Source organism: Pseudorasbora parva, chromosome 2 (assembly GCF_024679245.1).
Source record: "Pseudorasbora parva isolate DD20220531a chromosome 2, ASM2467924v1, whole genome shotgun sequence".
NCBI classification, from domain to species: domain Eukaryota; kingdom Metazoa; phylum Chordata; class Actinopteri; order Cypriniformes; family Gobionidae; genus Pseudorasbora; species Pseudorasbora parva.
The window spans coordinates 19,138,738-19,166,212 of record NC_090173.1 but is presented as its reverse complement, the minus strand read 5'-3'; the positions used below and the strand labels follow the sequence as shown (position 1 = coordinate 19,166,212).

The 27,475-nt window shown below is 41.4% G+C and overlaps 1 protein-coding gene across 2 annotated transcripts in view; it reads right to left on the bottom strand.

The window, feature by feature from the left end:
* Nucleotides 1-27,114, bottom strand: part of grid2ipa (glutamate receptor, ionotropic, delta 2 (Grid2) interacting protein, a) — a 36,724-nt gene extending 9,610 nt beyond the window's left edge. The window contains exons 1-15 of one of the 2 annotated variants that reach the window (XM_067458331.1): nt 26,454-27,114; nt 26,037-26,078; nt 24,589-24,842; nt 21,633-21,965; nt 21,370-21,524; nt 12,752-13,027; nt 7,327-7,412; nt 6,471-6,540; nt 5,310-5,597; nt 5,029-5,180; nt 4,820-4,948; nt 3,717-3,823; nt 2,940-3,114; nt 2,433-2,788; nt 429-2,291 (exon numbers count right to left, since the gene is read on the bottom strand). In XM_067458331.1, the coding sequence (XP_067314432.1) occupies nt 429-2,291; nt 2,433-2,788; nt 2,940-3,114; nt 3,717-3,823; nt 4,820-4,948; nt 5,029-5,180; nt 5,310-5,597; nt 6,471-6,540; nt 7,327-7,412; nt 12,752-13,027; nt 21,370-21,524; nt 21,633-21,965; nt 24,589-24,842; nt 26,037-26,078; nt 26,454-26,541 (4,374 nt within the window). In that variant the 5' untranslated portion in view covers nt 26,542-27,114. Of the gene's footprint in view, nt 1-428; nt 2,292-2,432; nt 2,789-2,939; nt 3,115-3,716; nt 3,824-4,819; nt 4,949-5,028; nt 5,181-5,309; nt 5,598-6,470; nt 6,541-7,326; nt 7,413-12,751; nt 13,028-16,663; nt 17,354-21,369; nt 21,525-21,632; nt 21,966-24,588; nt 24,843-26,036; nt 26,079-26,453 lie in introns of those variants that run through there. The other variant, XM_067458337.1, reaches the window with a different exon arrangement.
* Between the last annotated feature and the right edge of the window lie 361 nt (nt 27,115-27,475).

The window sequence follows — 27,475 nt, the reverse complement described above, 5'->3', positions numbered from 1 at the left end:
TTTGAAAGAGCAAATATAATAAACCACCACTAGAATCAGACATCCTTTAGATAAAACTTACCAGAGAAGTGATGCAGAACATGTCAAAATTTATTGAGTCAAGAGCAAATGCTATACATCTCTTATAATAGTTATTTGCATTTATGCTACTCTGAGTAATATGCTACTCTGTATTTATGGTACTCTGCATAAATGCAGAGCATCTATGCGCTACTCTTTTGCAAATATGCTACTCTGAGTTATATACAAATCTTTGTATTTAGGGCATCTTCATGACAGATTGCTTCCTCTACTCCTCAGTTTTAAGTCGCTTCGGATAAAAGCGTCTGCTAAATGCATAAATGTAAATGTAAAATTTGAGACATAAACAATTCTTAACCACACAAACACTGAGCTTTTCAGACTGGTTTCATGTCAAACTACTTTACCTGTCCCCAAATGGTTCCCTCAGAATTTTCCACCTGTTCCCAGCGTAGCCTCTTTACACTCATATGACTGGAATCTGATTTTTGTGGTGAGGCCTTTGGTAGAGGAGGAGGCATGCAAGGAGGGGGTAAAGGTGGTGGAGGAGGTGGCTCCACAGTGGACCCTTCAGTGGGGTGGTGAGTTTGAGATTGGTGTGTACTTGGTGGTTGGGACTGGGCTTCATTGTGGCTATGATGGTGATGTGGATGACGATATTCATGGTACATGGGTTGAGGGCTCTGCCTGGCCTGTGCAATGGGGGGGATCTGAGGGGTCGAGCGATGCTGTTGCTGCTGAACTTGCTGCTGTTGAATTTGCTGTTGCTGAAGCTGTTGTTGCTGCTGAAGCTGTTGTTGCTGCTGAAGCTGTTGATGTTGTTGAATCTGTTGCTGTTGCTGAAGCTGTTGATGCTGTTGAATCTGCTGCTGCTGTTGAATTTGCTGCTGCTGAAGTTGGTGTTGCTGTTGAATCTGCTGCTGCTGCTGAAGTTGTTGTTGCTGTTGAATCTGCTGCTGCTGTTGAATCTGCTGCTGACGTTGTTGCTGCTGCTGCTGTATCTGTTGCTGCTGAAGCTGCTGCTGTGAAGGATGAGGTTGGAAGGTCGACAGAATCTGTTGGGTCTGGTTAGGTTGGTGGGGCTGGTGGATCTGGTGATACTGAGGAGCCGACTGGATGGGCTGAACCTGGTGTATGTGTTCAATCTGGTGAATGTGACGAGTTGGCTGAGGAGGCTGGGTGGATGGATAGTCTTGATGAGCTTGATGCATTTGGTGGTGGTACTGCTGCGGAGTTTGCAGAGACGGTTGAATAGCTTGAGAAACAGCTTGAGCCATGTGTGCTCTGTGCATTTGCCTATCAGCCCTTTCCAGTCTCTCAATTTGCTCCAAATGCTCCAAGCGTTCCAAGCGCTGGATGTGCTCCAGTTGGTCAAGTCTATCCATCGAGCTTGAGAGGTGAGCCTGATGACTCTGGTGCATCTGATAAGCATGGTGTATTTGTTGATCTGAATGCAAGGGTTGGGACTGCATCTCATAAATATGTCTATCCAAGCGTTCTTTTCTTTCAATCCTATCAAGCCTATCCATAGAACTAGAGAGTTGAGTCTGAATAGTCTGGTGTGAGTGATGGTTTTGACGCACTTTGATCGACTGAGATTTGTGACTTGGTTTATTTTGATACATTGGATGCATCTGGTGATCCTGTTGCATCTGGTGATGTTGATGAACCTGGTGAGCTGGATTAACCTGATGTTGCATCTCGTAGATTGCATGACTGGGGATGGATGACTGGTTTATTTCTGGAGAGGGCATAGGGGGCAGAGATTGGTGCATCTGCTGTTGAGGTTGCTGAGGGTGGCTGGCTGTTGGTTGAACCGGAAGTGAATGGTGCTCTTGAAGGACTTGGTGCGGAGTCATCAGCTCATCACGTGTGGGCAACACCTTGTGAATGGACTGCCGCTTTGGAGGCGGGTTAGCCCTTGGCGGTGGCGGAGGAGGAGGTCCAGGATGGCGACGGATGGTCAACTGTCGAGGTGTGTGTTCAGGGGTGAATCCAGCATGACCCCCCTGGTCATTGAATTGGACAGGGGGAGGGGGAGGAGGAGTTAGAGGGGGTGGAGGAATGTGCTCAGAGCTGGAGGAATAGGTGAGAGAACTGGCATCCTCACTGCTACTATGCACTTCGCTTGGACTGCTTAGCTCAGGAGGCATGTACGGACCCTCTTCTTCTTCCTCCTCCTCCTCCTCCTCTTCCACCTCCTCTTCCTCATCTTCCTCTTCCTCCTCTACCTCCTCTTCCTCATTCTGGAAAGTCATCTGGACAACATCCTGGTATTATTTTGAAGTAAAAAATACAAAATGGCATTAAGTTTTTCAATTATAAGCCCATTTAAGATTAGCCACTGAACTTATCAAGCGAATGAAGTATTGTCACAACAATAAAAGCAAATATCAAACCATATATAATACCTCTTCATAGTCATTCTCTGGTGACAGGAAGTCATCCACAGATAACTGCTGTCCTAGATGCTCACTCAGAGCCTCCATGAACAGATCTGTGTCTGGGGTACGGGGTGGACGCGAGAAGGTATAGCGCTTCTTTCGAATGGGTGGACTAGGAGGGTAGTCAGGAGGAGAGGGTGGAGAGAGAGGTGGGCTGTCTAAACTGATGTAGGGGTTGGACTCAGCACTTGTTTGAGACGGAAGACCTGGAGGGTAACAGGGGCACTGAGGACTGAGGGGAGGCTCCTGCATCCATGAGTCAGGCTGTGGAGGAGGAGGTGGTGGAGGAGGCACAGGCTGCGATGATGCAGATTTGCGGCTACCTGAGAGATAAAGATGAAAAACCAATGGTTAATAAGATAAAATGTCTCTTATATTAGTCTTAGATGTAATTGTCACCTACTATAAAGAGAAATGACAAGGAGATTCTAGATAATCACAATCTACAATGGCAATCAAAAACCTGTCATGTACCTGAAGTGGCCCGAACAGATGGAGAGGAAGAGTGTGTCCTGACAGACTGAGAGGAAGCATGCGGGAAGACATCCACGCTAACCATAGTGTCAGGAGCAGGAGGAGGTCGACTCTTCAGGGATTTGGATCTCTTCCCGGCATAGACATTCTCCAGCTCGGCATACACAGCTGAGAGCTAAACAGAACACAGAGAATGGGTTGTTAATATAAATAAAGAATAATTATTTGTTACAAATATATAGCGCTTTACTCTGTTGCATCTCAACCACTAACAATTTGCTGCATCCACCTGGATAAAGTGATGGCAGCCATATTGCGCAGGAAAGCCCACCACACTGCTAACTTATTGGTGGAGCAGAGACAGAGTGGTGAAGCCAATCAGGATATGGATTAGGAGGCTATGATGGACAGAGACCAATGGGCAAATTTGGCTAGGACACTAGGGTTAAAACCCTACTCTTTTTAGATTTTTAACGTCCACAGAGAGTCAGGACCTCGGTTTAACGTCTTGTCCAAAGGATGGTGCTTTTTGACAGTATAGTGTCCCCGTCACTATACTGCAGTGATAAGACCCACACAGACTACAGGGTGAGCTTGCCTGACTACCACCCCTTCCAGCAACTACCTAGTCTTTCCAGAAGGTCTCCTGTCCAGGTAATTATCAGGCTCAACCCTGCTTAGATTCAGTGGGCAACCAGTCTTGGGATACAGGATGATAAGTACATTTTTGTCACTTCAGTGTTTGTAAAACTGTACAAATTAAAGAAGAGCGCTCACATTAGTCAGATTGTTGGGTGTCTCTGGTAAGGACGTTCCATCCCCTGATTGTCTCTCTCCAGGAGTCAGTCTCATAGGCGCCACCTCCATTTGCTCAGTGCTAATTCCTTATGAAAAAAAGAAAATAGCCCAAAAACTTTTGCTAAGAAAGCTGATGGGACATGAGCTCCCAGTTTCTAAAATAATGTCTGCAATGCTGTTTTCGCGATCAACATATATACACAATATTGCCAAAAGTTGTGGGACATCTGCCTTTACATGCACACAAACTTTAATGACATCCCACTCCTAATCTGTAGGGTTTAATATGAAGTTGGCCCACCCTTTGCAGCTATAACAGCTTCAACTCTTCTGGGAAGGCTTTCCACAAGGGTTAGGAGTGTGTTTATGGGAATTTTGACCATTCTTCTAGAAGCGCATTTGTGAGGTCCCCCAAACTTGTCCATCACAGAGACAGAGAAGCGTGATTGGTCACTCCAGAGAACACATCTCCTCTGCGTTAGAGTCCAGAGGTGTGCTTTACAGCACTGGATCCGACACTTTGCATTGCACTTGGTGATGCAAGACTTGGATTAGCTGCTCGGCCACGGAAACCCATTCCATGAAGCTCTCTACACACTGATCTTGAGCTAATCTGAAGACCACACAAAGTTTGAAGGTCTGTAGCTATTGACTCTGCAGAAAGTTGGTGACTTTGCACCTCAGCATGTGCTGACCCCGCTCTGTGATTTTACGTGGCCTAACACTTCATGGCCGAGTTGCTGTTGCTGCCAATTGCTTCCACCTTGTTATAATACCACTAACAGTTGACCGTGGAATATTTAGTAGTGAGGAAATTTCACTTATTGCACGGGTGGCAACCTATCACGGTTCCATGCTTCAATTTATTGAGCTCCTGAGAGTGGCCTATTCTTTCACAAAAGTTTATAGAAGTGTCTACATGCCTAAGTGCTTGATTTTTATACACCTGTGGCCATGGAAGTGATTCAATGATTTGGAGGGGTGTCCCAATACTTTTGGCAATATAGCGTAGGTTACATTTCATATATAAACATTTAATTTGAACTCAGTGTAATACAACATAGTGTTTGAAGACAGCCTACCCATGCCCAGATGAGTGCCGATAACCAGATCATCTGAGCTGCGTCCCCTCACACTACTCCTGTAGGTGGTTCCTGTCACCTTCATGGAGCTGCTGCGACGGTGAGGCTCATGGGCAGGAGGTTCAGGATCTGTTGTTGGCACTATCGATTATAAGTACATACAGACATACATGCATACTAAAGAGTAATGACTAGAAAGTAGGGCTCACGTGTGACTTTATAGCCAAGGAAGCGGGAGATCTTGTTCTGGCAGTGTTCCTGCTCCTCATAGGTCAGCAACTGGTAAACAAACTGCCAGATCACCTGTTTTGCTGGGGTGTCCAACACAGGGAAGACGTCCACAATCAAAGTGTCTACATTTCTAACAGCCCAGGAAAAAAAATGTATCAACTCAAGTTTCAAACAATGTTCAGAAATGTAAGCAACGCAACATTTCCATCTGAGAATACACTTTCTTTCTTTTTCTAAACGCTATGATCATGTCCTTCACCTGTGCTGGAAAAAGGCCTCCAGGGCCTTGCAAATAGTGTATCTCTCCTGAAGCGTGAGAAGGTGCTCGAGCTGCTGGCTGAAGGTGCGGCCCTGTACACGGATACTGGGAGGCAGGATCTCAGCGACCCACTGCAGGGAGCTGAGCACCGGAGCACGGGAGCGGGGAGAAACCTCCACCTGCTCTGGTTCAGTCATGGGGAAGGCTGGCGGGCCATCTTCAACCACCAGGCTTGGCATTGCCCCACTCCCCTGCAGCATAGACACCACCTTCTCATGTGAACAGCTCCTGAGAAGATGCACAACAACAAGACACATTTACTTACTGCATTATTAACATGCAGAGATTCAATTTTATCACAAAGGGTCTACTTGACCAGTTCTATCCTGCTGTAACCAATCTAACAAAGAGAAATGAATCTTTAACTGCTGCGATAATACAATGTTGTGCATTGTTGCCCTGACATTGCTACATGACTGCTGAGGAGTTGTGATTGTTAGTTATTGTGCTCCTTTGAGGTTGTTAGGGTGTTCTGGGTGTTGTTAGGGGGTTGTAGATGGCTACTAACTGGTCTAAAGCTCCAACCCACCCCATATTCTGATCTCTATGGGACTATTTTAGTTTTATCATCCACCATGTGAAAATCACAAGTATGATGATTTATTTTCAAAGCATTGTGGAAAGAGTTTAATACTTATGTTTAGGGGTTTGGGTTTATTTCGATAGTCCACTTTAGACATTCTACTAACTATAAGTAACTTTGCAACTACATGTCAGCTTACTCTCATTAGAGTATTAGTAGACTGTCAGTAGACTGGTAAGGTTATGTTAGGTGTTAGGGTTCGGGTTAGTAGAATAAGTTGAATTGTAGTTGCCAAGTTACTTATAGTCAGTAGAATGTCTGTTGGGGGACTGACAAAAAGTTTTAGTAAATATTAATCAGACAGTCAAATAATACTCTAATGACAGTTAGTTGATATGTAGTTGCAAAGTTACTTAGAGTTAGTAGAATGTCTAAAGTGGACTATCAAAATAAAGTGTTACCAGGGTGAAGTGTTCAAATCCCTAACCCACCCTATGCATAAAAATAACAGTGATGGTTGCTGTAAACTCTATTGCAGATCCACATTAGGATAAAAGCAATGTACTCCAATGCCTCACCTCATGTCCAACCCATTGAGAAACAGGATGCGATCTCCAGGTTTGAGACCCGCCTTCTCCGCAGGGCTGCCTGGTGGGGGAATGACAATAGACCAAGCAGAAAGTAACTACTAACAGCAGATCGTATGGGCTCCAACTGAAATTAAGCTGTGCTCATGAGATTGCCTTTGAAATAACGTGAGATCTATAAGTCAAGGCGCTGCAGCTTGGGTGTTTGTCACATCCTGCCCAAGAATGGATCACTTTTTGGCCTTTTGAGTGCTTCTTGTGGGAAAAGTGTGACTCCATAAGGATTTGTGCTAGATAAAAACAACTCTACCACCTGTGCCCCTCTGACTCAGCCTATGGAGGAGAATCTTCTGTTGTGTCTTCTTGTTTCTTTCTCTCTCGTCTCCTGCTGTTCTTGCACACTGCCAGTTTTTGCCGATATGAGTCAGAAATGACAGAACTTTAATGATTTCAGCATTCACGTCATCAGCTTCAGTAATATGCCTGTTAATTCACTCCCCTTCACTCGATTCATGTCCAAAATAAACGTTTTTCATCTTTCTAAAGTACCCTTGTTTTGTTGTAGGATGTCAACTAGACACAAGCCCTTCCCCTGTGAAGACGGAAGTTTGAGAACATTTGATAATACTACTCTGAGGAAAATATTGAACAACAATACTGTAATATTGCTGTCATACAACAAATGTGAAAAGAAAGCTTATTCATTTATAAGAGTTTAGAGGGGAAAAAAACAGTCATATATTTATATACAACAGTAAAACCTTTGACTATTTAGGTTTAATCAAATGTTTTGACACTGAAGACACTTCACTAATAACCCATATTTTTTGTTTTGTTAATTTCATACCTGGGATTACAGAGTCGATCCAGACTGGAGCATGGCCACGCAGAGTAAACCCGAAACTCTGGTTCCCTTTGTACACGCGTACTGTCCTAATGAAACATAACACACAAGTTTGAAACACTACTTAAAGCTGCACTATGTAATTTTTGCGTCGGCTAGACTAGAGGGTGCCTATGCAAAACAAAGGTGTAGTTTGATGATCCCAAGTTTGAGCTCCGTATCTTGGGATGTGGTCTTCACCTCACAGCGGGTGGGAAAGAATCGGGATAGGACTCTGGCAGAAATCATGATGATGGATGTGATTATTAACGTTACTGTAGTGTGAAGCAGAGCAGGACTGAGTGTTGAGGAGCTGAGCACGGCCGCTGGAGCGATTGATACATAAACACACGGCTCCCGAGCAGCGGACCTTTATTATGACGGGACACAGTCGCCGGCACCATTTCTGCTTTTCTGGTCATGAGTGTGAGGTAACGCAGCTCTGTTTATCATATCAGACACATTTAAGTGTGTTTAAAATAATGTTATGCCATTACTCTGTGCGTTTGCTCAGCGGCTGCTGTGACTCTTGTTCACACTGCTAAGAGTAAAGCGCTTCTGCAGAATAAAACCGGAAACCGAGAGTAACACAGATATGACGCTACTGACAGAAGACTCCCTCAGATGTCTCGGCTCTTTGGTTAAAATAGCAATTTTCTCACAATTAACAAATAGTTGGAAACATTTGGGATATTGTAAGAACTCAAATGAACAAAATATATAACACTGGCCTGGTGGTTTTTGGATATTTTACTGCAGGAATACTACATAGTGCACCTTTAAACAGAAAAAAGTATAAGTAGAATATCTTGATCATTTATATAATGCAAGCTGACTGGTTTATTAAAATAATGTGAATTTAATATTGCTTGAAAATAGTTATTATACAGCTATTATACATACATACATGCGTGCAGAAAAATATTAATTTTATACACACACACACACACACACACACACACACACACACACACACACACACACACACACACACACACACACACACACACAAACCTAAGGGATTATTAGGAACACCATACTAATACTGTGTTTGACCCCTTTCGCCTTCAGAACTGCCTTAATTCTGTGTGGCATTGATTCAACAAGGTGCTGAAAGCATTCTTTAGAAATGTTGGCCCATATTGATAGGATAGCATCTTTCAGTCGATGGAGATTTGTGGGATGCACATCCAGGGCACGAAGCTCCCGCTCCACCACATCCCATATAGCCCTTTTCCACCAAGGCAGTGCTGGTGCTAGTTCGGAGCCAGAGCCTAGTTTCAAATCGATTTTTTGTCTTTCCACAACCAAAGCACCAGCTCCGAAGTACAAAAAGTGTTTCTTAAGTAGCAATAAAACATAGCTGGGCTAGAAGTAAGAACCGCTTGCGTCAGCGGCTGGAGGCGGAGTTACCGTGACCAACAAGATGAACACAAACTTGTAACCATCATATTTTAAATAGCAGCTAATCAAGCTAACAGTTGCTCGGTTGTAATCGCCATCTATACAAATCATGGAGAGCTACACGAATGCGTTGGAATCGCGGCATTTTGAGGCCGATGTAGGATCATAAAGCCATGAGCCATTGTTGATGAAAGGTTTTTTCGAGGTGCATCGGCGCGCGTTGTGCAGCCCAATCGCCGTATGACATCAAAGTACAGCGAGAGCTAACAACTCCTTATGCTTTTGAATCAATCACATTGTATTTTGATATCATATGCATATCAGTCCACCCAGCACCGATGCATCTCGAACATGCCTGATGTGTTTGTATTTCCCGCTGCCTCGCTAGCATTGCTAAAATGCTAGCGAAAAAAGAAAAGACGTATACAGTGACATAAGACCTAGCTCTGTTTGGATGCTCTATTTGGTTGAGATCTGGTGACTGTGCGGGCCATTTTAGTAAAGTGAACTCATTGTCATGTTCAAGAAACCAATTTGAAATGATTCAAGCTTTGTGACATGGTGCATTATCCTGCTGGATGTAGCAATCAGAGCATGGGTACACGGTGGTCATAAAGGGATGGACATGGTCAGAAACAATGCTCAGGTAGGCCGTGGTATGTAAACGATGCCCAATTGGTACTAAGGTGTGCCAAGAAAACATCCCCCACACCATTACACCACCACCAGCCTGATCAAGGCATGATGGATCCATGTTCTCATTCTGTTTACGCCAAATTCTGACTCTGACCATCTGAATGTCTCAACAGAAATCAAGACTCATCAGACCAGGCAACATTTTTCCAGTCGTCAACTGTCCAATTTCGGTGAGCTTGTGTAAATTGTAGCCTCTTTTTCCTATTTGTAGTGGAGATGAGTGGTACCCGGTGGGGTCTTCTGCTGTTGTAGCCCATCCGCCTCAAGCTTGTGCGTGTTGTGGCTTCACAAATGCTTTGCTGCATACCTCGGTTGTAACGAGTGGTTATTACAGTCAAAGTTGCTCTTCTATCAGCTTGAATCAGTCGGCCCATTCTCCTCTGACCTCTAGCATCAACAAGGCATTTTCGCCCACTGCCGCATACTGGATGTTTTTCCCTTTTCACACCATTCTCTGTAAACCCTAGAAATGATTGTGCGTGAAAATCCCAGTAACTGAGCAGATTGTAAAATTCTCAGACCGGCCCGTCTGACGCCAACAACCATGCCATGCTCAAAATTTCTTAAATCACCTTTCTTTCCCATTCTGACATTCAGTTTGGAGTACAGGAGATTGTCTTAACCAGGACCACAATGGTCGATTAGATAATTGCATTAATGAGAAATTGAACAAGTGTTCCTAATAATCCTTTAGGTGAGTGTATATAGAATAAATTCAATATAGTCAAATAGACTCTTTCTAAGAGGAAGAAGTTAGCTAGGAAGAAGTGGGACAGTGAGAGGATGGAGGAAAGTAGACAGGAATATAGGGTGATGCAGCGTGAGGTTAAGATAGAGGTGGCAAAGTCCAAACAGAAAGCGTATGAGGACAAGATGCAAGGTTAGATAGTAAGGAAGGTGAGAGGGATGTGTATCGGTTGGCGAGGCAGAGGGATAGAGATGGAAAGGATGTGCAGCAGGTTAGAGTGATTAAAGATAGAGATGGAAATGTTTTGACAGGTGACAGGAGGGTGAGGGAAAGATGGAAGGAGTACTTTGAAGAACTGATGAATGAGAAAAATGACAGGGAGAGAAGAGTTGTAGATGCAAATATTGTTGACCAGGAAGTATTAGCAAGGGTGAAGTTAGGAGAGCTTTGAAGAGGATGAAGAGAGGAAAAGCAGTTGGCCCTGATGACATACCAGTGGAGGTATGGAAGTGTCTAGGAGAAATGGCAGTAGAGTTTTTAACTAGGTTGTTCAACAAGGTCTTAGAGAGTGAGAGGATGCCTGAAGAATGGAGGAGAAGTGTTTTGGTGCCGATTTTTAAGAACAAGGGAGATGTGCAGAGTTATAGAAACTATAGAGGTATAGTGGCTGATGAGCCATACAATGAAGTTGTGGGAAAGAGTAGTGGAAGCAAGGCTAAGGGAAGAAGTGGACATTTGTGAGCAGCAGTATTGTTTCATGCCAAGAAGGAGCACTACAGATGCATTATTTGCTTTGAGAATGTTGATGGAGAAGTACAGAAAAGGTCAGAAAGAGCTGCATTGTGTCTTTGTAGATTTAGAGAAAGCATATGACAGAGTGCCAAGAGAGGAGCTGTGGTATTGTATGAGGAGGTCTGGAGTGGCAGAGAAGTATGTTAGAGTGGTGCAGGATATGTATGAGAGCAGTAGGACAGTGGTAAGGTGTGCCGTAGGTGAGACAGAGGACTTCATGGTGAAGGGGGGACTGCATCAAGGATCGGCTCTGAGCCCCTTCATTTTTGCGGTGGTGATGGACAGGCTGACAGATGAGGTCAGACAGGAATCTCCATGGACTATGATGTTTGCAGATGATATTGTGATCTGTAGTGAGAGCAGGGAGCAGGTGGAGGAAAGTCTAGAGAGGTGGAGGTTTGCTCTGGAGAGAAGAGGAATGAAGGTTAGTCGCAGCAGGACAGAATGCATGTGTGTGAATGAGAGGGAACCAAGTGGAACAGTGAGGTTACAGGGAGAAGAGGTAAAGAAGGTGCAGGATTTTAAGTACTTAGGTCCAGAGCAATGGGGAGTGTGGAAAAGAGGTGAAGAAGCGTGTGCAGGCAGGTTGGAATGGGTGGAGAAAAGTGTCAGGTCTGTTGTGTGATAAAAGTGTACCAGCAAGAATGAAAGGAAAGGTACTGTACAGGACAGTAGTGAGACCAGCGATGTTGTATGGTTTGGAGACAGTTGCACTGAGGAAAAGACAGGAGGAAGAGCTAGAGGTAGCAGCGCTGAAGATGTTGAGGTTCTCTTTGGGAGTGACGAGGATGGATAGGATCAGGAATGAGTACAACAGAGGGACAGCACGTGTGAGATGTTTAGGAGACAAAGTTAGAGATGCTAGATTGAGATGGTTTGGACATGTTCAGAGGAGGGAGAGTGAATACATTGGTAAAAGGATGCTGAGGTTAGAGCTGCCAGACATGAGGTCAAGAGGAAGACCAAAGAGGAGGTTTATGGATGTAGTGAAGGAGGACATGAAGGTAGTCGGTCTGAGAGAAGAGGATACAGAGGACAGAAATAGATGGAGGCAGATGATTCGCTGTGGCGACCCCTGAAGGGAACAGCCAAAAGAAGAAGAAGAAGAAGAAGAAGAAGTCAAATAGACTCTTTCTTCCAACACAGCTGTTACATAAAGAGCTCTTCTTCTACAGAATAAAGAAAGAATTAATTCATACTTTCAGAATACACTCATGTAGTAACATTGAAAGCATAATTTAGGCTATATTAAAGAGGACAAATCTCAATGATGTGTCATATTTACTCTCTTACACATACTCAGGTGTCAAATTATATGACTAAAATAATAACATGAATTATAGAGTGAAATATTGCACTGACATAAAATCTCCAGCATTTACAGGCATAGATTGATGGCATTTACAGAGGTAGATTGTCCATACGTACGTCTGTCCATCCATCAGTATTTTTAATGTTTTTGTGTATGTGATGATAAGGGATGTTTTTAAGTGCCATCCATCCATCCATCCATCCATCCATCCATCCATCCATCCATCCATCCATCCATCCATCCATCCATCCATCCATCCATCCATCCATCATTATATTTATATGAACCTAATATTGTAACATAACTTTTTCTGAAAAAAACAAACAAAAAAACAATATAACAAAATTAAATGAAAGCATAAATAAATAAATAAATAAATAAATAAATAGATTAATTTGAATATGAAATATTACAAAATATAAAAGCAAAGGGCGATTCAAATTTCTACCACGACTGAAAAAGAAAAAGTAGTTCTTCTGAGTGCTGATTTGACTGACCTGCGTGTAGAGAAGGCGTTGGAATGGCCTGCGATGAGAGAGGTGGTCTTGCGGAGGCCACGGGCAGGAGGCATGACCACATCCTCATTGGCAGTCCGGGGCACAGAACTGGCTCTAGTGGACACGGACAGCAGCCGGTCGGGGTGGTCTTCACTCCGGCTGCGCCGCAGGCGATTATTCCTGTGCTCGCTGAAGCTTCGGCCCCTCAACCGGCTGATCAAACTCTGAGAGACCATCTCATCAAAGCGCTGCCTGTGCTTCTTAGGGATGAAGATCCTGACAAACATGGCACACACACAGCAGACGGAGTCACAGAGGAGAAACTGTTCAGGCGTGTGAACACTTCCATGCCTACTGAGACAGACACTGGATAGAGACACACAGGCAAAGGAGGAGGAGGAGGAGGGACAGCTATGAGAAGGTCTGCTATAATTACACCGGATTACGGAGATGTTTGCCACCTGCTATGAAAGGAAGAAGGGCTCATGTGATGCGATGAAGCATTTTTTGTTTTTTGTTTTTTTGCCCTGTGAAGAGGGGCAGGTATAAATATCCTGTTTGATCAACTTCAAAAGCTAAGCAGGTAAGCAGGTGACTTCTGAAAGATGCCTGATGGGTATTTTGAAGTTCTGGGAGGATGAATGATTAAAGTGGAAAAGAAAAGGCCTTTTACTCCTCTGAGGTACAACCCATCTCTGAATTTTTAATTCTCACCATCCCTTAAAACCATAAACCAAAGTTATAAACATACTAATTAGCTTCTATTAGATAAATGCTGGCTTGATGAGCATTAAAGACTTCTTTCAAAAACATTAAAAAATAGTAATGTTTCAAATAGTAATGCTTTGGTCATATTTCTCACCCCAAAATGAACAACACAAATGATTTAGCCTATAGATTTTTTATATATAAAGTTCAGATAAAAACGTATATGCTTAGAATAGCTTTTAATGACATAATGATTGATGTGTAAGTTCATGTTTTGTATGCATTATATTTTGCATGCCTTGTTGTATTTTATATGCCTTGCTTTGTGCCCTTGAGTGTTTTGAAAGGTGCCTTTAAATGAAAGGTATTATTATTATTATTATAAAAAAAGAATATTGAGAGTTTGATATAATTCAACTGCAAATAATGCATATTTTGAATGCTGTTTGTCAACATGTCATCATAGCACACCAAATGTATATTACCCACTTGCCTATTTTGACTCATCAGAAAGCCGAAGATATCTTATAAATCTGAACGATCCCATGTGCCATCAAGGACACGATCACAGCACACAGCATCAGGAGGAGACTCGCAGCCCAGACCCCGCTCAAGAGCTTCAGTTAATCCTCCAGCTGCACTCGTCTCACACACAGCTTCAAAAATTACTACTTTGGGCAACAAGTGGTGAAACAACACAGCACCAAAATTGTGTACTGTGAAAAATTAAAAATAAAGTTCTTAAAGGGACATAAACCCTAAAACACATTGCTTGAGATGTTAGATATGTACAAGTTGCACATCCATGAAAACAACAATAATGCTCATGTTTATTATTAAGAAAAAAGTGGTTATTTTTTAATAATATTTATAAAATATAATAATTTAATTATATTTTTTCTGAGCCATTCCATTCTTCTTGCAAAGCTGAACCAACATCTTTGAAAAGTGAGGTATATGCGTTAAATCAGAGTGCCCGGCTGCAGGTGACGTTTCTACATCATCAGTTTCTCCATATTATTCATGCGAATAAACTCATTTCACCAGATCACTTCGCCGTATTATGCACGAGATTGCATTATACGTGGAGCATGCAAGAATACTTTATTAAAGCGTATTTGATGCGTTCATGGCAGGGGTTTCATTAGTAGTCTCTAAAGATTTTTTTTTAGTTTGTTCTAACAGCAAGCATTATGTTTTTCAAATACAGTGTCCCCAACTTGGTCATATTTTAATATTCAAGTCTGTTGAAGGTTTTTTTGTTGACTGTTTTATTGGTTGTTCCCTCCCCTCTTCCCATGCAGTACATCTCCCACTTTTCCATGCCAATATTTTTTGTATTTTTTAAATCTGAGGTGTGAATGACCAATGATATAACAGTGTTTTCATGACACTTTAAATAAAACAATGCAATTGATTAATGTTATCATTTTATCCTCTGGAAAAAAAATGGCGTTTGGGGGGTAAAATGTGTTATTTTGGCAAGGTTGCCAGCTAAAATTCGCATTCCCGGGTCTATTAGCATTATTGCGCATTATTGCGGTCGCTTCAACCCGCGGACATGGAAAACAAGGCACGGCAAAAACCTCAGACTTAACAACACAGTGCAGTTCTGTTGACATTTGACAACTAACGTTATGCGTCGCTTCGTTGCTCTGATTGGTTGTAGCTTTATCCAATCGATGTCTTTCCTGGTTCGGTTTAAACACAGCCCAATGGAGCAGTTTCAGACGGAATGGGTTTCCATGGCCGAGCAGCTCATCCAAGCCTTACGCCACCAAGTGCAATGCAAAGCGTTATGGTGTGGGGGTTGTTTTCAGGGGTTGGGCTTGGCCCCTTAGTTCCAGTGAAAGGAACTCTTAATGCGTCAGCATACCAAGACATTTTGGACAATTTCATGCTCCCAACTTTGTGGGAACCATTTGGGGATGGCCCCTTCCTGTCCCAACATGACTGCGCTCCAGTGCACAAAGCATCGGTCCATAAAGACATGGATGAGTGAGTTTGGTGTATAGGAACTTGCACAGAGTCCTGACCTAAACCCGATAGATCAACTTTGGGATGAATTAGAGCAGAGACTGAGAGCCAGGCCTTCTCCTCCAACATCAGTGCCTGACATCACAAATGCACTTCTAGAAGAATGGTCAAAAATTCCCATAAACACAATCCTAAACCTTGTGGAAAGCCAGAAGAGTTGAAGGGTGGGACAACTCCATATTAAACCCTACAGATTAAGAATGGGAGGTCATTAAAGTTCATGAGCATGTACAGGCAGGCGTCCCAAATCTTTTACCATATGTTTGTATGTAACAAGGACACTGTAAAATAAAGTGTTACGGATTAATTTTTTTATTAACTTTTTTTAGCATCATCTGATCAGAACAGATGCAACCTGTATTGGTAAACACTGAATTATCCCTTGTAATGTATCACAATACTACTAAAGTGAAGATTAGATTACTGCCATTGTACATATAAATAATAGCCTCATATACATGCAAACTTTCACACTACATTACAACATATGAAGATCTCATTTGTACCCAAGTACAAACTTGCCACAGAATTTAAGTTTTAAAAGTGCATACCTTCTCATCAATTCATTAAGTCTTGAAAGTTTCCCCGAAAACTCCTAATGCATCTTAAATCCACATTTCTCTTAAAGTTTTATTTAGTTCAAGATGCCCTCAATTAGAAGGAGGTCAAAGGAAATCTAAAATTAACCCAGAGTCAGAGAGGGGAGGGAACACAGATCAAGGACACACTTTTTAAAATGAATGAAGGTGGGAATGAAGAAGAGTCAATTACAAAAGACATCTATTAACACAAGCAAGTAAACTCTACACCTGTTTCTAATTGTTTTGTTTCTTCTTTGTATAGCTATACAAATCGCATAAAAGCATGCCATGACAAACTGATAAACATCCCCTAACAAGTTCTCAGTGCCATAAAATAATGGGAAATTCATTATTAAAGAAAGCAAGCTCAACAAAAAGGCCAAATGAGGAGGATGATTTTGAAGTAAAAAGCAAAAAGAAACTCAAAGCTTGAATATTTTTTTTCTACTTGCTGTACAGATCTAGAAGTCCATTAATGTTCGAAACTGCATAATTAATTAAAGAGTTAACATTTCCCCAGAAAATGAATCAAACCCCCAACTTCTAAAATTAGCTTCTCTGCCTGATCTTAGAAGGCTAACCTTACCGAAAACGCCTGAGCCCCATCTCTCCTTTAAATTACGTCTCAAAGAAGCCATGAGATGTTCTTGATCTGAGTGCAGGAGTCTTCATAAAGCGGATATAATCGTTCACTGACATACAATAAAACAGGATAGTTGGAAAAGCCATGGTCTCCAGAAGCCAGATGAGGAGATTAGCACCAACTTGAGGAGCGATGACGTTGCATGTATGAAGAAGGAAACTTCAGGTCACGTCATCATCGGGTAAGCTTTGGCAGGGTCGCCTACGTCGCCATGCTGTGTTGCCTTGGGGAGTTTAACGTTAGAAAGGACTTTACATCCAGAACGGTAGACCAGATGCCTTCAACTGCAGACGAGAGGCAAAGTTGCAGCTGCTTCAAAGGTGAAGAGAGAGAATTGAATGAAAGAGTGCAGCAAGAACGGAGAGAGTGAGAGTGAGAGAGAGAAAATAGACACTGTCCCACTGGATATCTAAGGCAGGTCATCATGTGGGAGACTCAGGGAAAAAAAACGAGTTATTCAATCTGATCCACATAATTGTGCACCAGTTAGAAGATCCTTGAAGTATCCAGATTCACAAGGACAAAAGCAGAAAACACTTGAGGATGCACAACCGACTCCAACCAGATAGTTGAGGTCAAAACATGAAGCCACAGAAGAACTGATTCCTTTCGAGTTTAAGGTCCCAAAATCTAGTTAGCCGGTTCTTTGTACCTCCGCTGTAGTTTGAATCAAGAAAGTTGTTATGTGGATTTTGTTCAAACTTCTGGTGCGTCACAGACCTAAGAGAGATTTATTACAAGAAGTAGGCTGCTTAAAAATAGGGAGGTTCCATGGGGAGAACAAATTTTTGCAGGGACAGAGCGCAGCACAGAAGCTGGTCAGCGCGAGAGTGGACTGAAGGACGGTGGACATGCAGTGATGCATGCCAAATACAAGTGATAGCTACAAAGGTTAATATGCATTCAAACCTACTATCTTTTCATTCATTTCAAAGTCAAATGTGAATAATATTCAAAACTAACACCGTCAACAACAGTCTTCTGATAGTAAAGACAAAAGAGTGACTTGCCTAAGAGCAATGGAAAATGACAGCAAATCAAACCAAATACAAAAAACATTTCTTACTTGCTAAAGAAGGCGTTCATGGTTCCTGATAATACAAGGACATGGGCTATCAAGGGTTTAATCAGAACAAACTGATGAAAAGTGGGAATCTAGGTATCTGGAGCATGCTGTTCTTCTTCATAATTCACTCTTCATGAAGGTAAGAGAGGTCCAAAAGAGTCCCCATTTCTGAGAGTTTAACTTTAAGTCATAGCATCTGAAAAATACTCGATGAAACCGTATTTTATCCGGTAAACCTCACGGGCATAATTCCTCATTGGCAGCCAGAGGCGGTTGCTGTGAAAACTGCTCCGTTAGTGAAACTGAAAACCTTCGAGCTTTGAGATGAGTCAAATTCTCCTGACAAAAACCCTCATCAGCGAGTTATTACTGCGGGAGGCAGAGCTGACACCCACAAACATAAGAGAAAGAGCTTCTAGAGTAAGATTTTTTTTAACAAATATAAATATATATACATACACACACATATGTATCTATGATACATTAAATACATTTTTTTAAATAATTAATAATAGATGGCAGATAAAAGCACTTCATTTTTTTAAAACAGCCAATGATAAGGGCCAATTATATGCTGTCAATCAAAAGGGGAAGGAAAAACATGTCAGATTGCAAAATGTTTCTTGTGCTGAATTTGGGCTTTCAAAGTTAACGTGACAATGGCCCTGTCCCAAAATGGCACACTTGGTCTTGTGGACTTACAGTGGCTGCCATGTACACGTGTATGCTAAGTCCGTGAGAAACAGTGTGCCATTTGTCATTTTAGAATTCAAAAGTGTGCTGGCGAGTCCCCCTTTGAGGTTGATATGCTCTTGACACACACTTTTGCTGAGACCGCACTGGTGAAAAGCACAATATAAAAACACTGAAGAAAAGCTAATTGTCTGTTAATTATATTTGTATGATTGAATAAATTGGTCATGAAGACAAACTGAGCTGACATTTTAGTTTTTTATTTGAGAAATTTCACCTGAAAATAAAAAGCAGTTGGACTATTTTACCCTGTAATATTACAGTAGCCTAATGTACCAAATGAGAGGTTGTCTATATAGATTACAGCATTAGTTGGGAGAGATTTTTTTCCTTAAGAACAACAAAGTATCAATATTGGCAGATATCATTCTGAATAATAAGCTATTGGTATCAAGTATCGTCCGTCTAATTAAAAAAAATGTATTAAATCTGTGATCTAATTGTTTATGACCATTACAGTTTTTTAAAAATAATTGATGAAATACATAATTTAGGATAATAGTTTTTATTAAATCCATTGTTCAAAAATATATTCAATAAGCATGTTGAAACAAACTAAAGAGTGAGATAAAGCTGGACTTAGATAGCTGCACCACAAAGGCGACAATAACATGAGAGAGATCATCCAGCTCATTGGATTTAATTTGGCGGTCTATAATGACATGGCACATTTTACAGGAATGTTACATAAAGCTGCTCTCTTACTATAATGTAATAATCTCTTATGACTCATATTGTTAGATAGGAAAAGACATTATACAGAACTTTAAAAAATCAGAGAGGAAGAAGAAGAGGAAGTCCACCCACACTCTGAAAAAAATAAAGGTTCTTAAATGGCTCTTTGGGAGGGTGTATGTTTCCATGAACCTTTAAAGGTCCCGTTCTTCACTATTCCATCTTTCAAACTTTAGTTAGTGTGAAATGTTGCTGTTAGAGCATAAATAATACCTGTAAAATTATAAAGCTCAAAGTTCAATGCCAAGTGAGTTATTTTATTTAACAGAAGTTCCCTTTCAAAGCCTACAGCGAACGGCCGGTTTGGACAACACCCCTGCACTTCCTGCTTTAATGACGCAACTAAAACCGTTTGTTGACGAACCCTCCTCCCACAAGAACACGCAAAATAGGGGGCGTGGTCTTGTTGCTCTCTCACGTGGAGAAGAGTGCGCATTCAGCGCTTGCATCTCCCCGTTATGGTAAGAGGCGGGACCTTTCCGGGCAAAGTGCGCTAAGCTGCTGTCCAATCACAACACGGGAAGCGCTGGCCCAATCAGAACTCGTTACGTGTTTCTGAAGGAGGGACTTCATAGAACAAGGAAATCATCAGGCCGTTTTTAGGAGAGAGGAAACAGCGCTGTACAGATAAGTAAATTGTGTGAAAAATACTGTTTTTTTACACGTGAAACATGAAGTCATGTTATATTGCACACTGTAAACATAATCAAAGCTTCTAAAACACGCGAAGAACGGGACCTTTAATATCCAAAGAACCTTTCCATTGCACAAAAGGTTATTTGTAGTGCAAAAAGGTTCTTTAGACTATAAAATCTTTAGAAAAAAATGGTTCTTTAAAGAACCTTTCCCAAAACAGTTATTTGGGGAACCAAAAAGGGTTCTTCTATGGTATCACACCCATTTTTGGTTCTTCCTGCACCTTTATTTTTAAGGGTGACACTTTCTTAGCATCATCATGTCCACTACAGGTGGTACAACGTTAGCTATGACACCACAATTTAGTCAATTCACAATAGAACATATTATATATACATCAAGTTATATAACACCAAGTTATATAACATCCAGTTGATGGCTGTCCTGATAGTCTTAAAGGGATAGTGAGAGTTCGAAATTCTGAAGAAAATCCTGTCATCATTTGGCTCTGACAATCTTTAAAATACCTTCTTTTGTGTTCAGCAGAAGAAAAAAGAAAAAAATTCACCGGTTTGGGACCAACTTGACGGTGAGTAAATGATGACAGAATTGTCATTTTGGGGTGAACCATCCCTTTAAGGCAAGCTCACACTACATGACTTTTGGCTGGATTTTGCTGTCGCAGACAGATTTCCAAGGTCTGCAACAAAACCTCCGGATCGCAGCCAAATAGCGGCTCTTTGGAGTTACCAACGCACGTTAAATATGAGCAGGTCAGAGACGTGGTCTGAGCCCATCCATCCATCCATCCTCTCTGTCTGTCCATCTGTCATCCATCCATAGCAATATTTTCAAACCTGTTTTATGGTAGTATCGCCATCTTGTAGTGTGTGCAATGTGATGCAACGACAAGGTGGAACTGATCCAGCCAATAAAACGGGTAACAACCCCGCTATCACTTGCTATCACATTTCTCATGTGAATTTATGTGAGAAAACGTTGGCCGGGACTGCCATTTTGACCAAATGTCTTGTTGTTTGTGCACCTCGTCAGCGTTGCGTTGTGTAGTATGTGCGCTGCTATGACAAGACACCTTGTGTAGTGTGAGCACCACAACCATTCAGATAGTCTTACAGTCCTGTTGTGTGAGCTTGCCCTTACTTGATAGTTGAACGGTTTTTTTTTCTGGATAAATAAATAAATTAACTAAAAATATACATATTTTAAATGTATTACTAAATTAAGGTAAATAGATGCTGTAGAAGTATTTTTTATTGTTAGTTCATGTTAACTAATTAAACCTTATTGTAAAGAGTTTAAAAAAAAAGTATTATTAAATAAAATAAAATAATTAAATTAAATTCAGCATCACCACCAATCCAAACACAAAGAGGAAACTTAAAATGTAATGAGTTGGCATTGGTTAGAAAAAAAGAAAGAAGAAAAAGTTCATTGGTACCTGATGCTGTCAATCAGTTGCTGATGCTCCTCGGTGAGCAGTATTTCTGGAAGTGTGGATGCCAGCCCTTCAACATCCCTCTCATTTGCATACTGCTTCAGCAAATCAAACAGTCTCTCTTTCACCTCAGGCTCCTCCCCTAAAATCTCTTCAACCTATTAAAAATTTTAAACAGACGATTATACACTTGCACTCTTTATTATGGGCTTTGAAACACTTTGAGTTCCAGTTGAGCCATATTTCTACATGCCTTTATGACCCACCTTCTTGTTGAACTCCAGGGCTTTGTGCTTGCGGTCCTGCCTCACGATGTCTCCGCTCTGGTAGGTCTCCTTCATGCTGCTGCTGGTGCGTTTCTGCCAGCGATTCAGACGGAGCACGCCCAGCCGCAGCGTCCGTCCCTGAGAGGCCTTGATCATGGCCGCCGCTGTCTCGTGCTGTTTCACTGGAATCCCATTGACCTCCATCACATAGTCTCCTGCTCGCAGCCCACTCCGGCCGGCTGGAGAGTTGGGCATGCAGTCCTCCACCAGCAGGGGACTGTCCCCCACTATGGTGAAGCCAAAACGACCATCAGGCCCAGGGGCAATGTCCAGCTGTGGTGGCAAGGATGTGCACAGCCAAAAGAAAAGAAAAGTGAAGAGATCTGAATTCTCTTTTAAACAACAAGCGTATCTATATCTATAAGCATATCCATCCATCCATATCTATATCTATCATCCATTTATATCTATATTTATCATCCATCTATATCTATAATCCATCCATCTCTATATCCATATTCCATATATATTATCTATCCATTCATATCTATCATCAATACATTCATATCTATCATCAGTCCTTCCATCCATCCATTTCTACAAACCATATTCCAAAAAAGTTGGGACACAAATTGGGAATAAAAAAAAGAATGCAATAGTTTACAAATCTCATAAACTTATATTTTATTCACAACAGAATATACACTCTTAGAAGAAAAGGTTCTATGTATTTGGAACCCTTAAAAGGTTATATATACAAGTATAGTTGAGTATACCAAAGACCCTTTTCTGCTAAAATCTATAATGACAAAAAGAACCCTTTTGGCACTTAAAAAGGGTTCTATATATAACACTGCAAAAAAATGCATTTCTTATCAAAGAAAAAAATGCATTTCTTATCTTAGTAAAATCTCTCCTAATTTTGAGTTATTTTCCCCAAAATAAGACAATTACTTTTGCTTGTCTAGTAAATACTTCATTTTAAGAATGTTAAGATGCTTGGGCTAGAAATGAGACAAAAATACTAAGTAAGAAAAGCCTTTATTCCAGTGAACCTTTTAGAGGTTCCAACTACGTAGCGCCAATAGAACCTTTTCTTCTAAGAAAGTGAGACATTTTGAAATGTCATGCCAAATATTGGCTCATTTTGGATTTTGTGAGAGCTACACATTCCAAAAATGTTAGGACAGGTAGCAATAAGAGGCTGGAAAAGATACATGTACATATAAGGAACAGCTGGAGGACCAATTTGCAACTTATTAGGTCAATTGGCAACATGATCGGGTATAAAAAGAGCCTCTCAGAGCGGCAGTGTCTCTTAGAAGTCAAGATGGGCAGAGGATCACCAATTCCCCCAATGCTGCGGCGAAAAATAGTGGTGCAATATCAGAAAGGAGTTTCTCAGAGAAAAATTGCAAAGAGTTTGTTATCATCATCTACAGTGCATAATATCATCCAAAGATATTAGATGGAACAATATCTGTGTGTAAGGGTCAAGGCCGGAAAACCATACTGGATGCTCGTGATTTTCAGGCCCTTAGACGGCACTGCATCACATACAGGAATGATACTCTAATGGAAATCACAACATGGGCTCAGGAATACTTCCAGAAAACAATCCAGGTGCAATTCGCCATTGCCGGCTAAAACTCTATAGTTCAAAAAAGAAGCCATATCTAAACATAATCCAGAAGCGCAGGCGTTTCCTCTGGGCCAAGGCTCATTTAAAATGGACTGTGGCAAAGTGGAAAAATTATCTGCGGTCAGACGAATCAAAATGTGAAGGAAGTTCTTTGTGGAAAACTGGGACGTCATGTCATCCGGACTAAAGAGGACATGGACAACCCAAGTTGTTATCAGTGCTCAGTTCAGAAGCAGCATCTCTGATGGTATGGGAATGCATGAGTGTGTGTGGCATGGGCAGCTTACACATCTGGAAAGGCACCATCAATGCTGAAAGGTATATCCAAGTTCTAGAACAACATATGCTCCATCCAGACGTCGTCTCTTTCAGGGAACACCTTGCATTTTCCAACATGACAATGCCAGACCACATACTCCATCAATTACAACATCATGGCTGCGTAGAAGGAGGATCCGGGTACTGAAATGGCCAGCCTACAGTCCAGATCTTTCACTCATAGAAAACATTTAGCGCATCATAAAGAGGAAGATGCGACAAAGAAGACCTAAGACAGTTGAGCAAATAGAAGCCTGTATTAGACAAGAATGGGACAACATCCCCATTCCTAAACTTGATCAACTTCTCCTCAGTCTCCAGACGTTTGCAGACTGTTATAAATAATATATGACATGACAAAATAAAAGGGGATGCCACACAGTGTTGATGCCATGAAATTTAAAATTAAATTATACATTTTCTCAGGTTAAACATTTGATATGTCATCTATGTTGTATTCTTAGTGTCCCAACTTTTTTTGAATCGGGTTTGTATATCTATGTATCATCCATCCATCTATCATCCACCTATCCATCCATATCTATATCTATCATCCATCCATCGATCTCTATATCTATCATCCACCTATTTATATCATTCATCCATCCATATCTATCATCCATCTATATCTATCTATCTATCTATCTATCTATCTATCTATCTATCTATCTATCTATCTATCTATCTATCTATCTATCTATCTATCTATCTATCTATCTATCTATCTATCTATCTATCCATATATATATTTATTACCTATCTACCCATACCATCCACATCTATACCTATCAATCATATATCCCTCCATCCCTCCATCCATCCACCCCTCTATCTCCATATCCATCTATATCAATCATCCATCCATCCATCCATCTCTTTAGCCATCCATCCATCCATCCACCCCTCCATCTCCATATCCATCTATATCAATCATACATCCATCCATCCGTTTTATTATTAACAGTAAAATATTACCTCAATAAAAAACTAACTAACCTGTTCAATTCTAGACACGACTCCGATGCTGGGCGGCACAGTCTTGAGGGTCTGAGCGAGAGCGACAAGAGCTTTGGTGCTGAGGGAGGAGACGTTCTGCCCATCAATCTCCAGGACCTGGTCACCAGGCTGCAGCCCGGCCATGTAAGCGCTGCTGCCTTCCACCACAGAGAGGATGTAACTGGGTCCATCTCCACCCAGCTTAAAGCCAAATTCCTCTGGCCAACCCTGGTTATTTGCTGGAAGACCCAGCTCTAGAAAAAGTTGATATTACCATAGTCTGTAATACTCATTTCTGATTGGCTGGATGGTGTGCAAAAAAAACCCTGTTTAATGCACAGGTAGTTACAGTCAGTTTAATCACCTTTCTATATTAATGCGTTGTTTTCATTTAAGAGCGCACGCACAACCATCACTCGCACAAAAACCGGAAACCGTCTTGCGCACATAGAAATATACAGGAGACACTTGTTATCAACGCTGCCCTGCAACATTATACATTATATTTCTCTAAAACGAGGTTTATATTGCTATTTTTTTAAGTAATTAAACTCACACTTCACACATGCATCACACATGCAAAGAAAGAATGAATTTAGATAAATGCTATAGTTCATTCATTCAAATAAATGCAATCTTGCACTACTTTATCTCTGTCTGACTCAAAGCGAGCAGAATGCTAGATCTAACAAGCCATAACTGATGAAAATAACCACAAGTTTTACCCGTTTCGGTAAATTTTTGCGCTGCAAACCTCAATAAAAGCTTTAAGTTATCAGTATTAGCAAATGATCATGGAATAATCCACAGCTAGCTGTGCATTCAATGATTTTAATGCACTTCGCAGAGGGCGCTTCTTTGCCTCCATGTTGTGCATTAAAAATGATTAATGCACAGCTAGCCATGTATTAACCCTTACTTTTATACCCCACTCTTCACCAAGACACTAGTTCTCAAACAGATTGCAGGGGACATATAGGCACATGTTTGGCACTTAAAGGACAATCTGTCTCCCTTAGCACCATCTCAGGTCTTATATTATGGACATTGCAGTTTATTGCTCTGTTCACATCTGCAGTCCTCAAGCCTCCTGCAGCAGGTCTGTGGCAGGTTCATGCAGGTGATCAGAGACTCTGGGCATCTTTTGCTTTGTGTTTTTCAGAGTCGGTACAAAGGTCACTTTAGTGCCCTGTTATTGTAACTTTGAGCTTAACTGTCTTCCGCCTCAGTGACTGTTCCACTGGTGCTTCAAAAATATATACAAAATCTACCCAAAACCAATTCATCCATTCAAATTTATATAAATACATAAACTAAAATGTTGGAAGACTGTCAAAATCCCCACATCTATTCAAACCAAATCTACAGCCTTCTAGGTGTATCTAAAATAGATTGTATTACCTAATAACAGATGAAATAAAAAAAGATCAAGCAATTACTTTACGCACCAATATTCAGTGGGAAATCTCTCAGCACGTTAGGGTTTGGGTCTGTGGAAGTGAAGAAACATTAATTTGTGTATGTATATGTACATTACCATATTATATAAGGTAAAATGGCATTAGAATAATCAATAAACTGGATTTTTTTTTACTAATACTTATTTACACACACACACACACACACACACACACACACACACACACACACACACACACACACACACACACACACACACACACACACACACACACACACACACACACACACACACTTTATTGTATGGTTTAGATGTTGTGTGAACTTTAATATAATATATAAAATACATGAATAGTTTTGTCAGTTAAAGACTGAAATGCATATGGCTATAGCACAGCAGACAGACAGCGCATTACAGAGCTCTGTGTTCTGCATTAGGAACTTACAGAAATCTTTGGAGGCACTGCGGGATCCTGATCGGCTTTGACGAAGAGAGAAACGGCCCTTCTGGCTCTTCAGAAATCTTCTCATCATGGTTTCTGGGTCTTCTGAATGGTATCGAAGTCAAGCTCTAAGAGGTCACATCAGGTCAGCACCCCATTGCCCTCCTCAACAAGTCACAGCTCCATTTTTACAAAAAAAAAAAAAACCTTCAGTGAAAGAGTCGATCCAGCAGGTTTAGTCTCCATCCAGGACCCTTCCATGAAGATGTCGGTCCAGTGTAGATCATGAGAGCGCTGCCAAGCTCTCTGCAGCCGTGGCTCTACATCTCCACTGAGTTGGTCCAGTCCTAACCCTCACGCAGAGCACCGAGCAGAAATCTGGGACAAGCTAGCTGGGTCTTTTAATGATTCTTTTGCAAGAAAAAGGTACAGTGAAGCCCCATTTTTCTATAAATACCTCTCTCTCTCCCGCTCCCTCTCTCTCTGTGATGCTGGTGTATTGGGCCCTCTCTCAGGGCTGAGGACTGACCCAGAAACTGCCTGTCAGAGCAGCAAAGGATGGCGCTCCGATTAGAGATCCTCAGAGATGCTGTGGTACAGTTAGATATAGTCTGGTACATTTAACTCCAATTCCCCTTCTACGAATCTGATCCATTCTTCCAACTTCTCCTTATGCAGCACAAAAACAGTCTCAGAACACTGAATGGTTAACCTCCAACACCGCAACGAGAGGTATGATTTAATGTGATATTAATAGCATTGACAGCATGACTTGAGAAAGCAATGAGGAGATGTGTGGCGCTCAGGGCTGGTAACCAGAAGGGCGCTGCTTTGACCTCTACAAAGAAACAGCAACAGCCCATCACACTTGTGCCCTTAAACTCAGGATGCAGGGAAGTAATTAAAGTACAGTGCATTACTTTCTTTACTTCCCTGTAAATAAATATACTGCATTTAACTGTTAATAAAATGGGGAATATTCCAATATGTCAACAAAACTAAAAATATTTAAAATTTAAACAAAA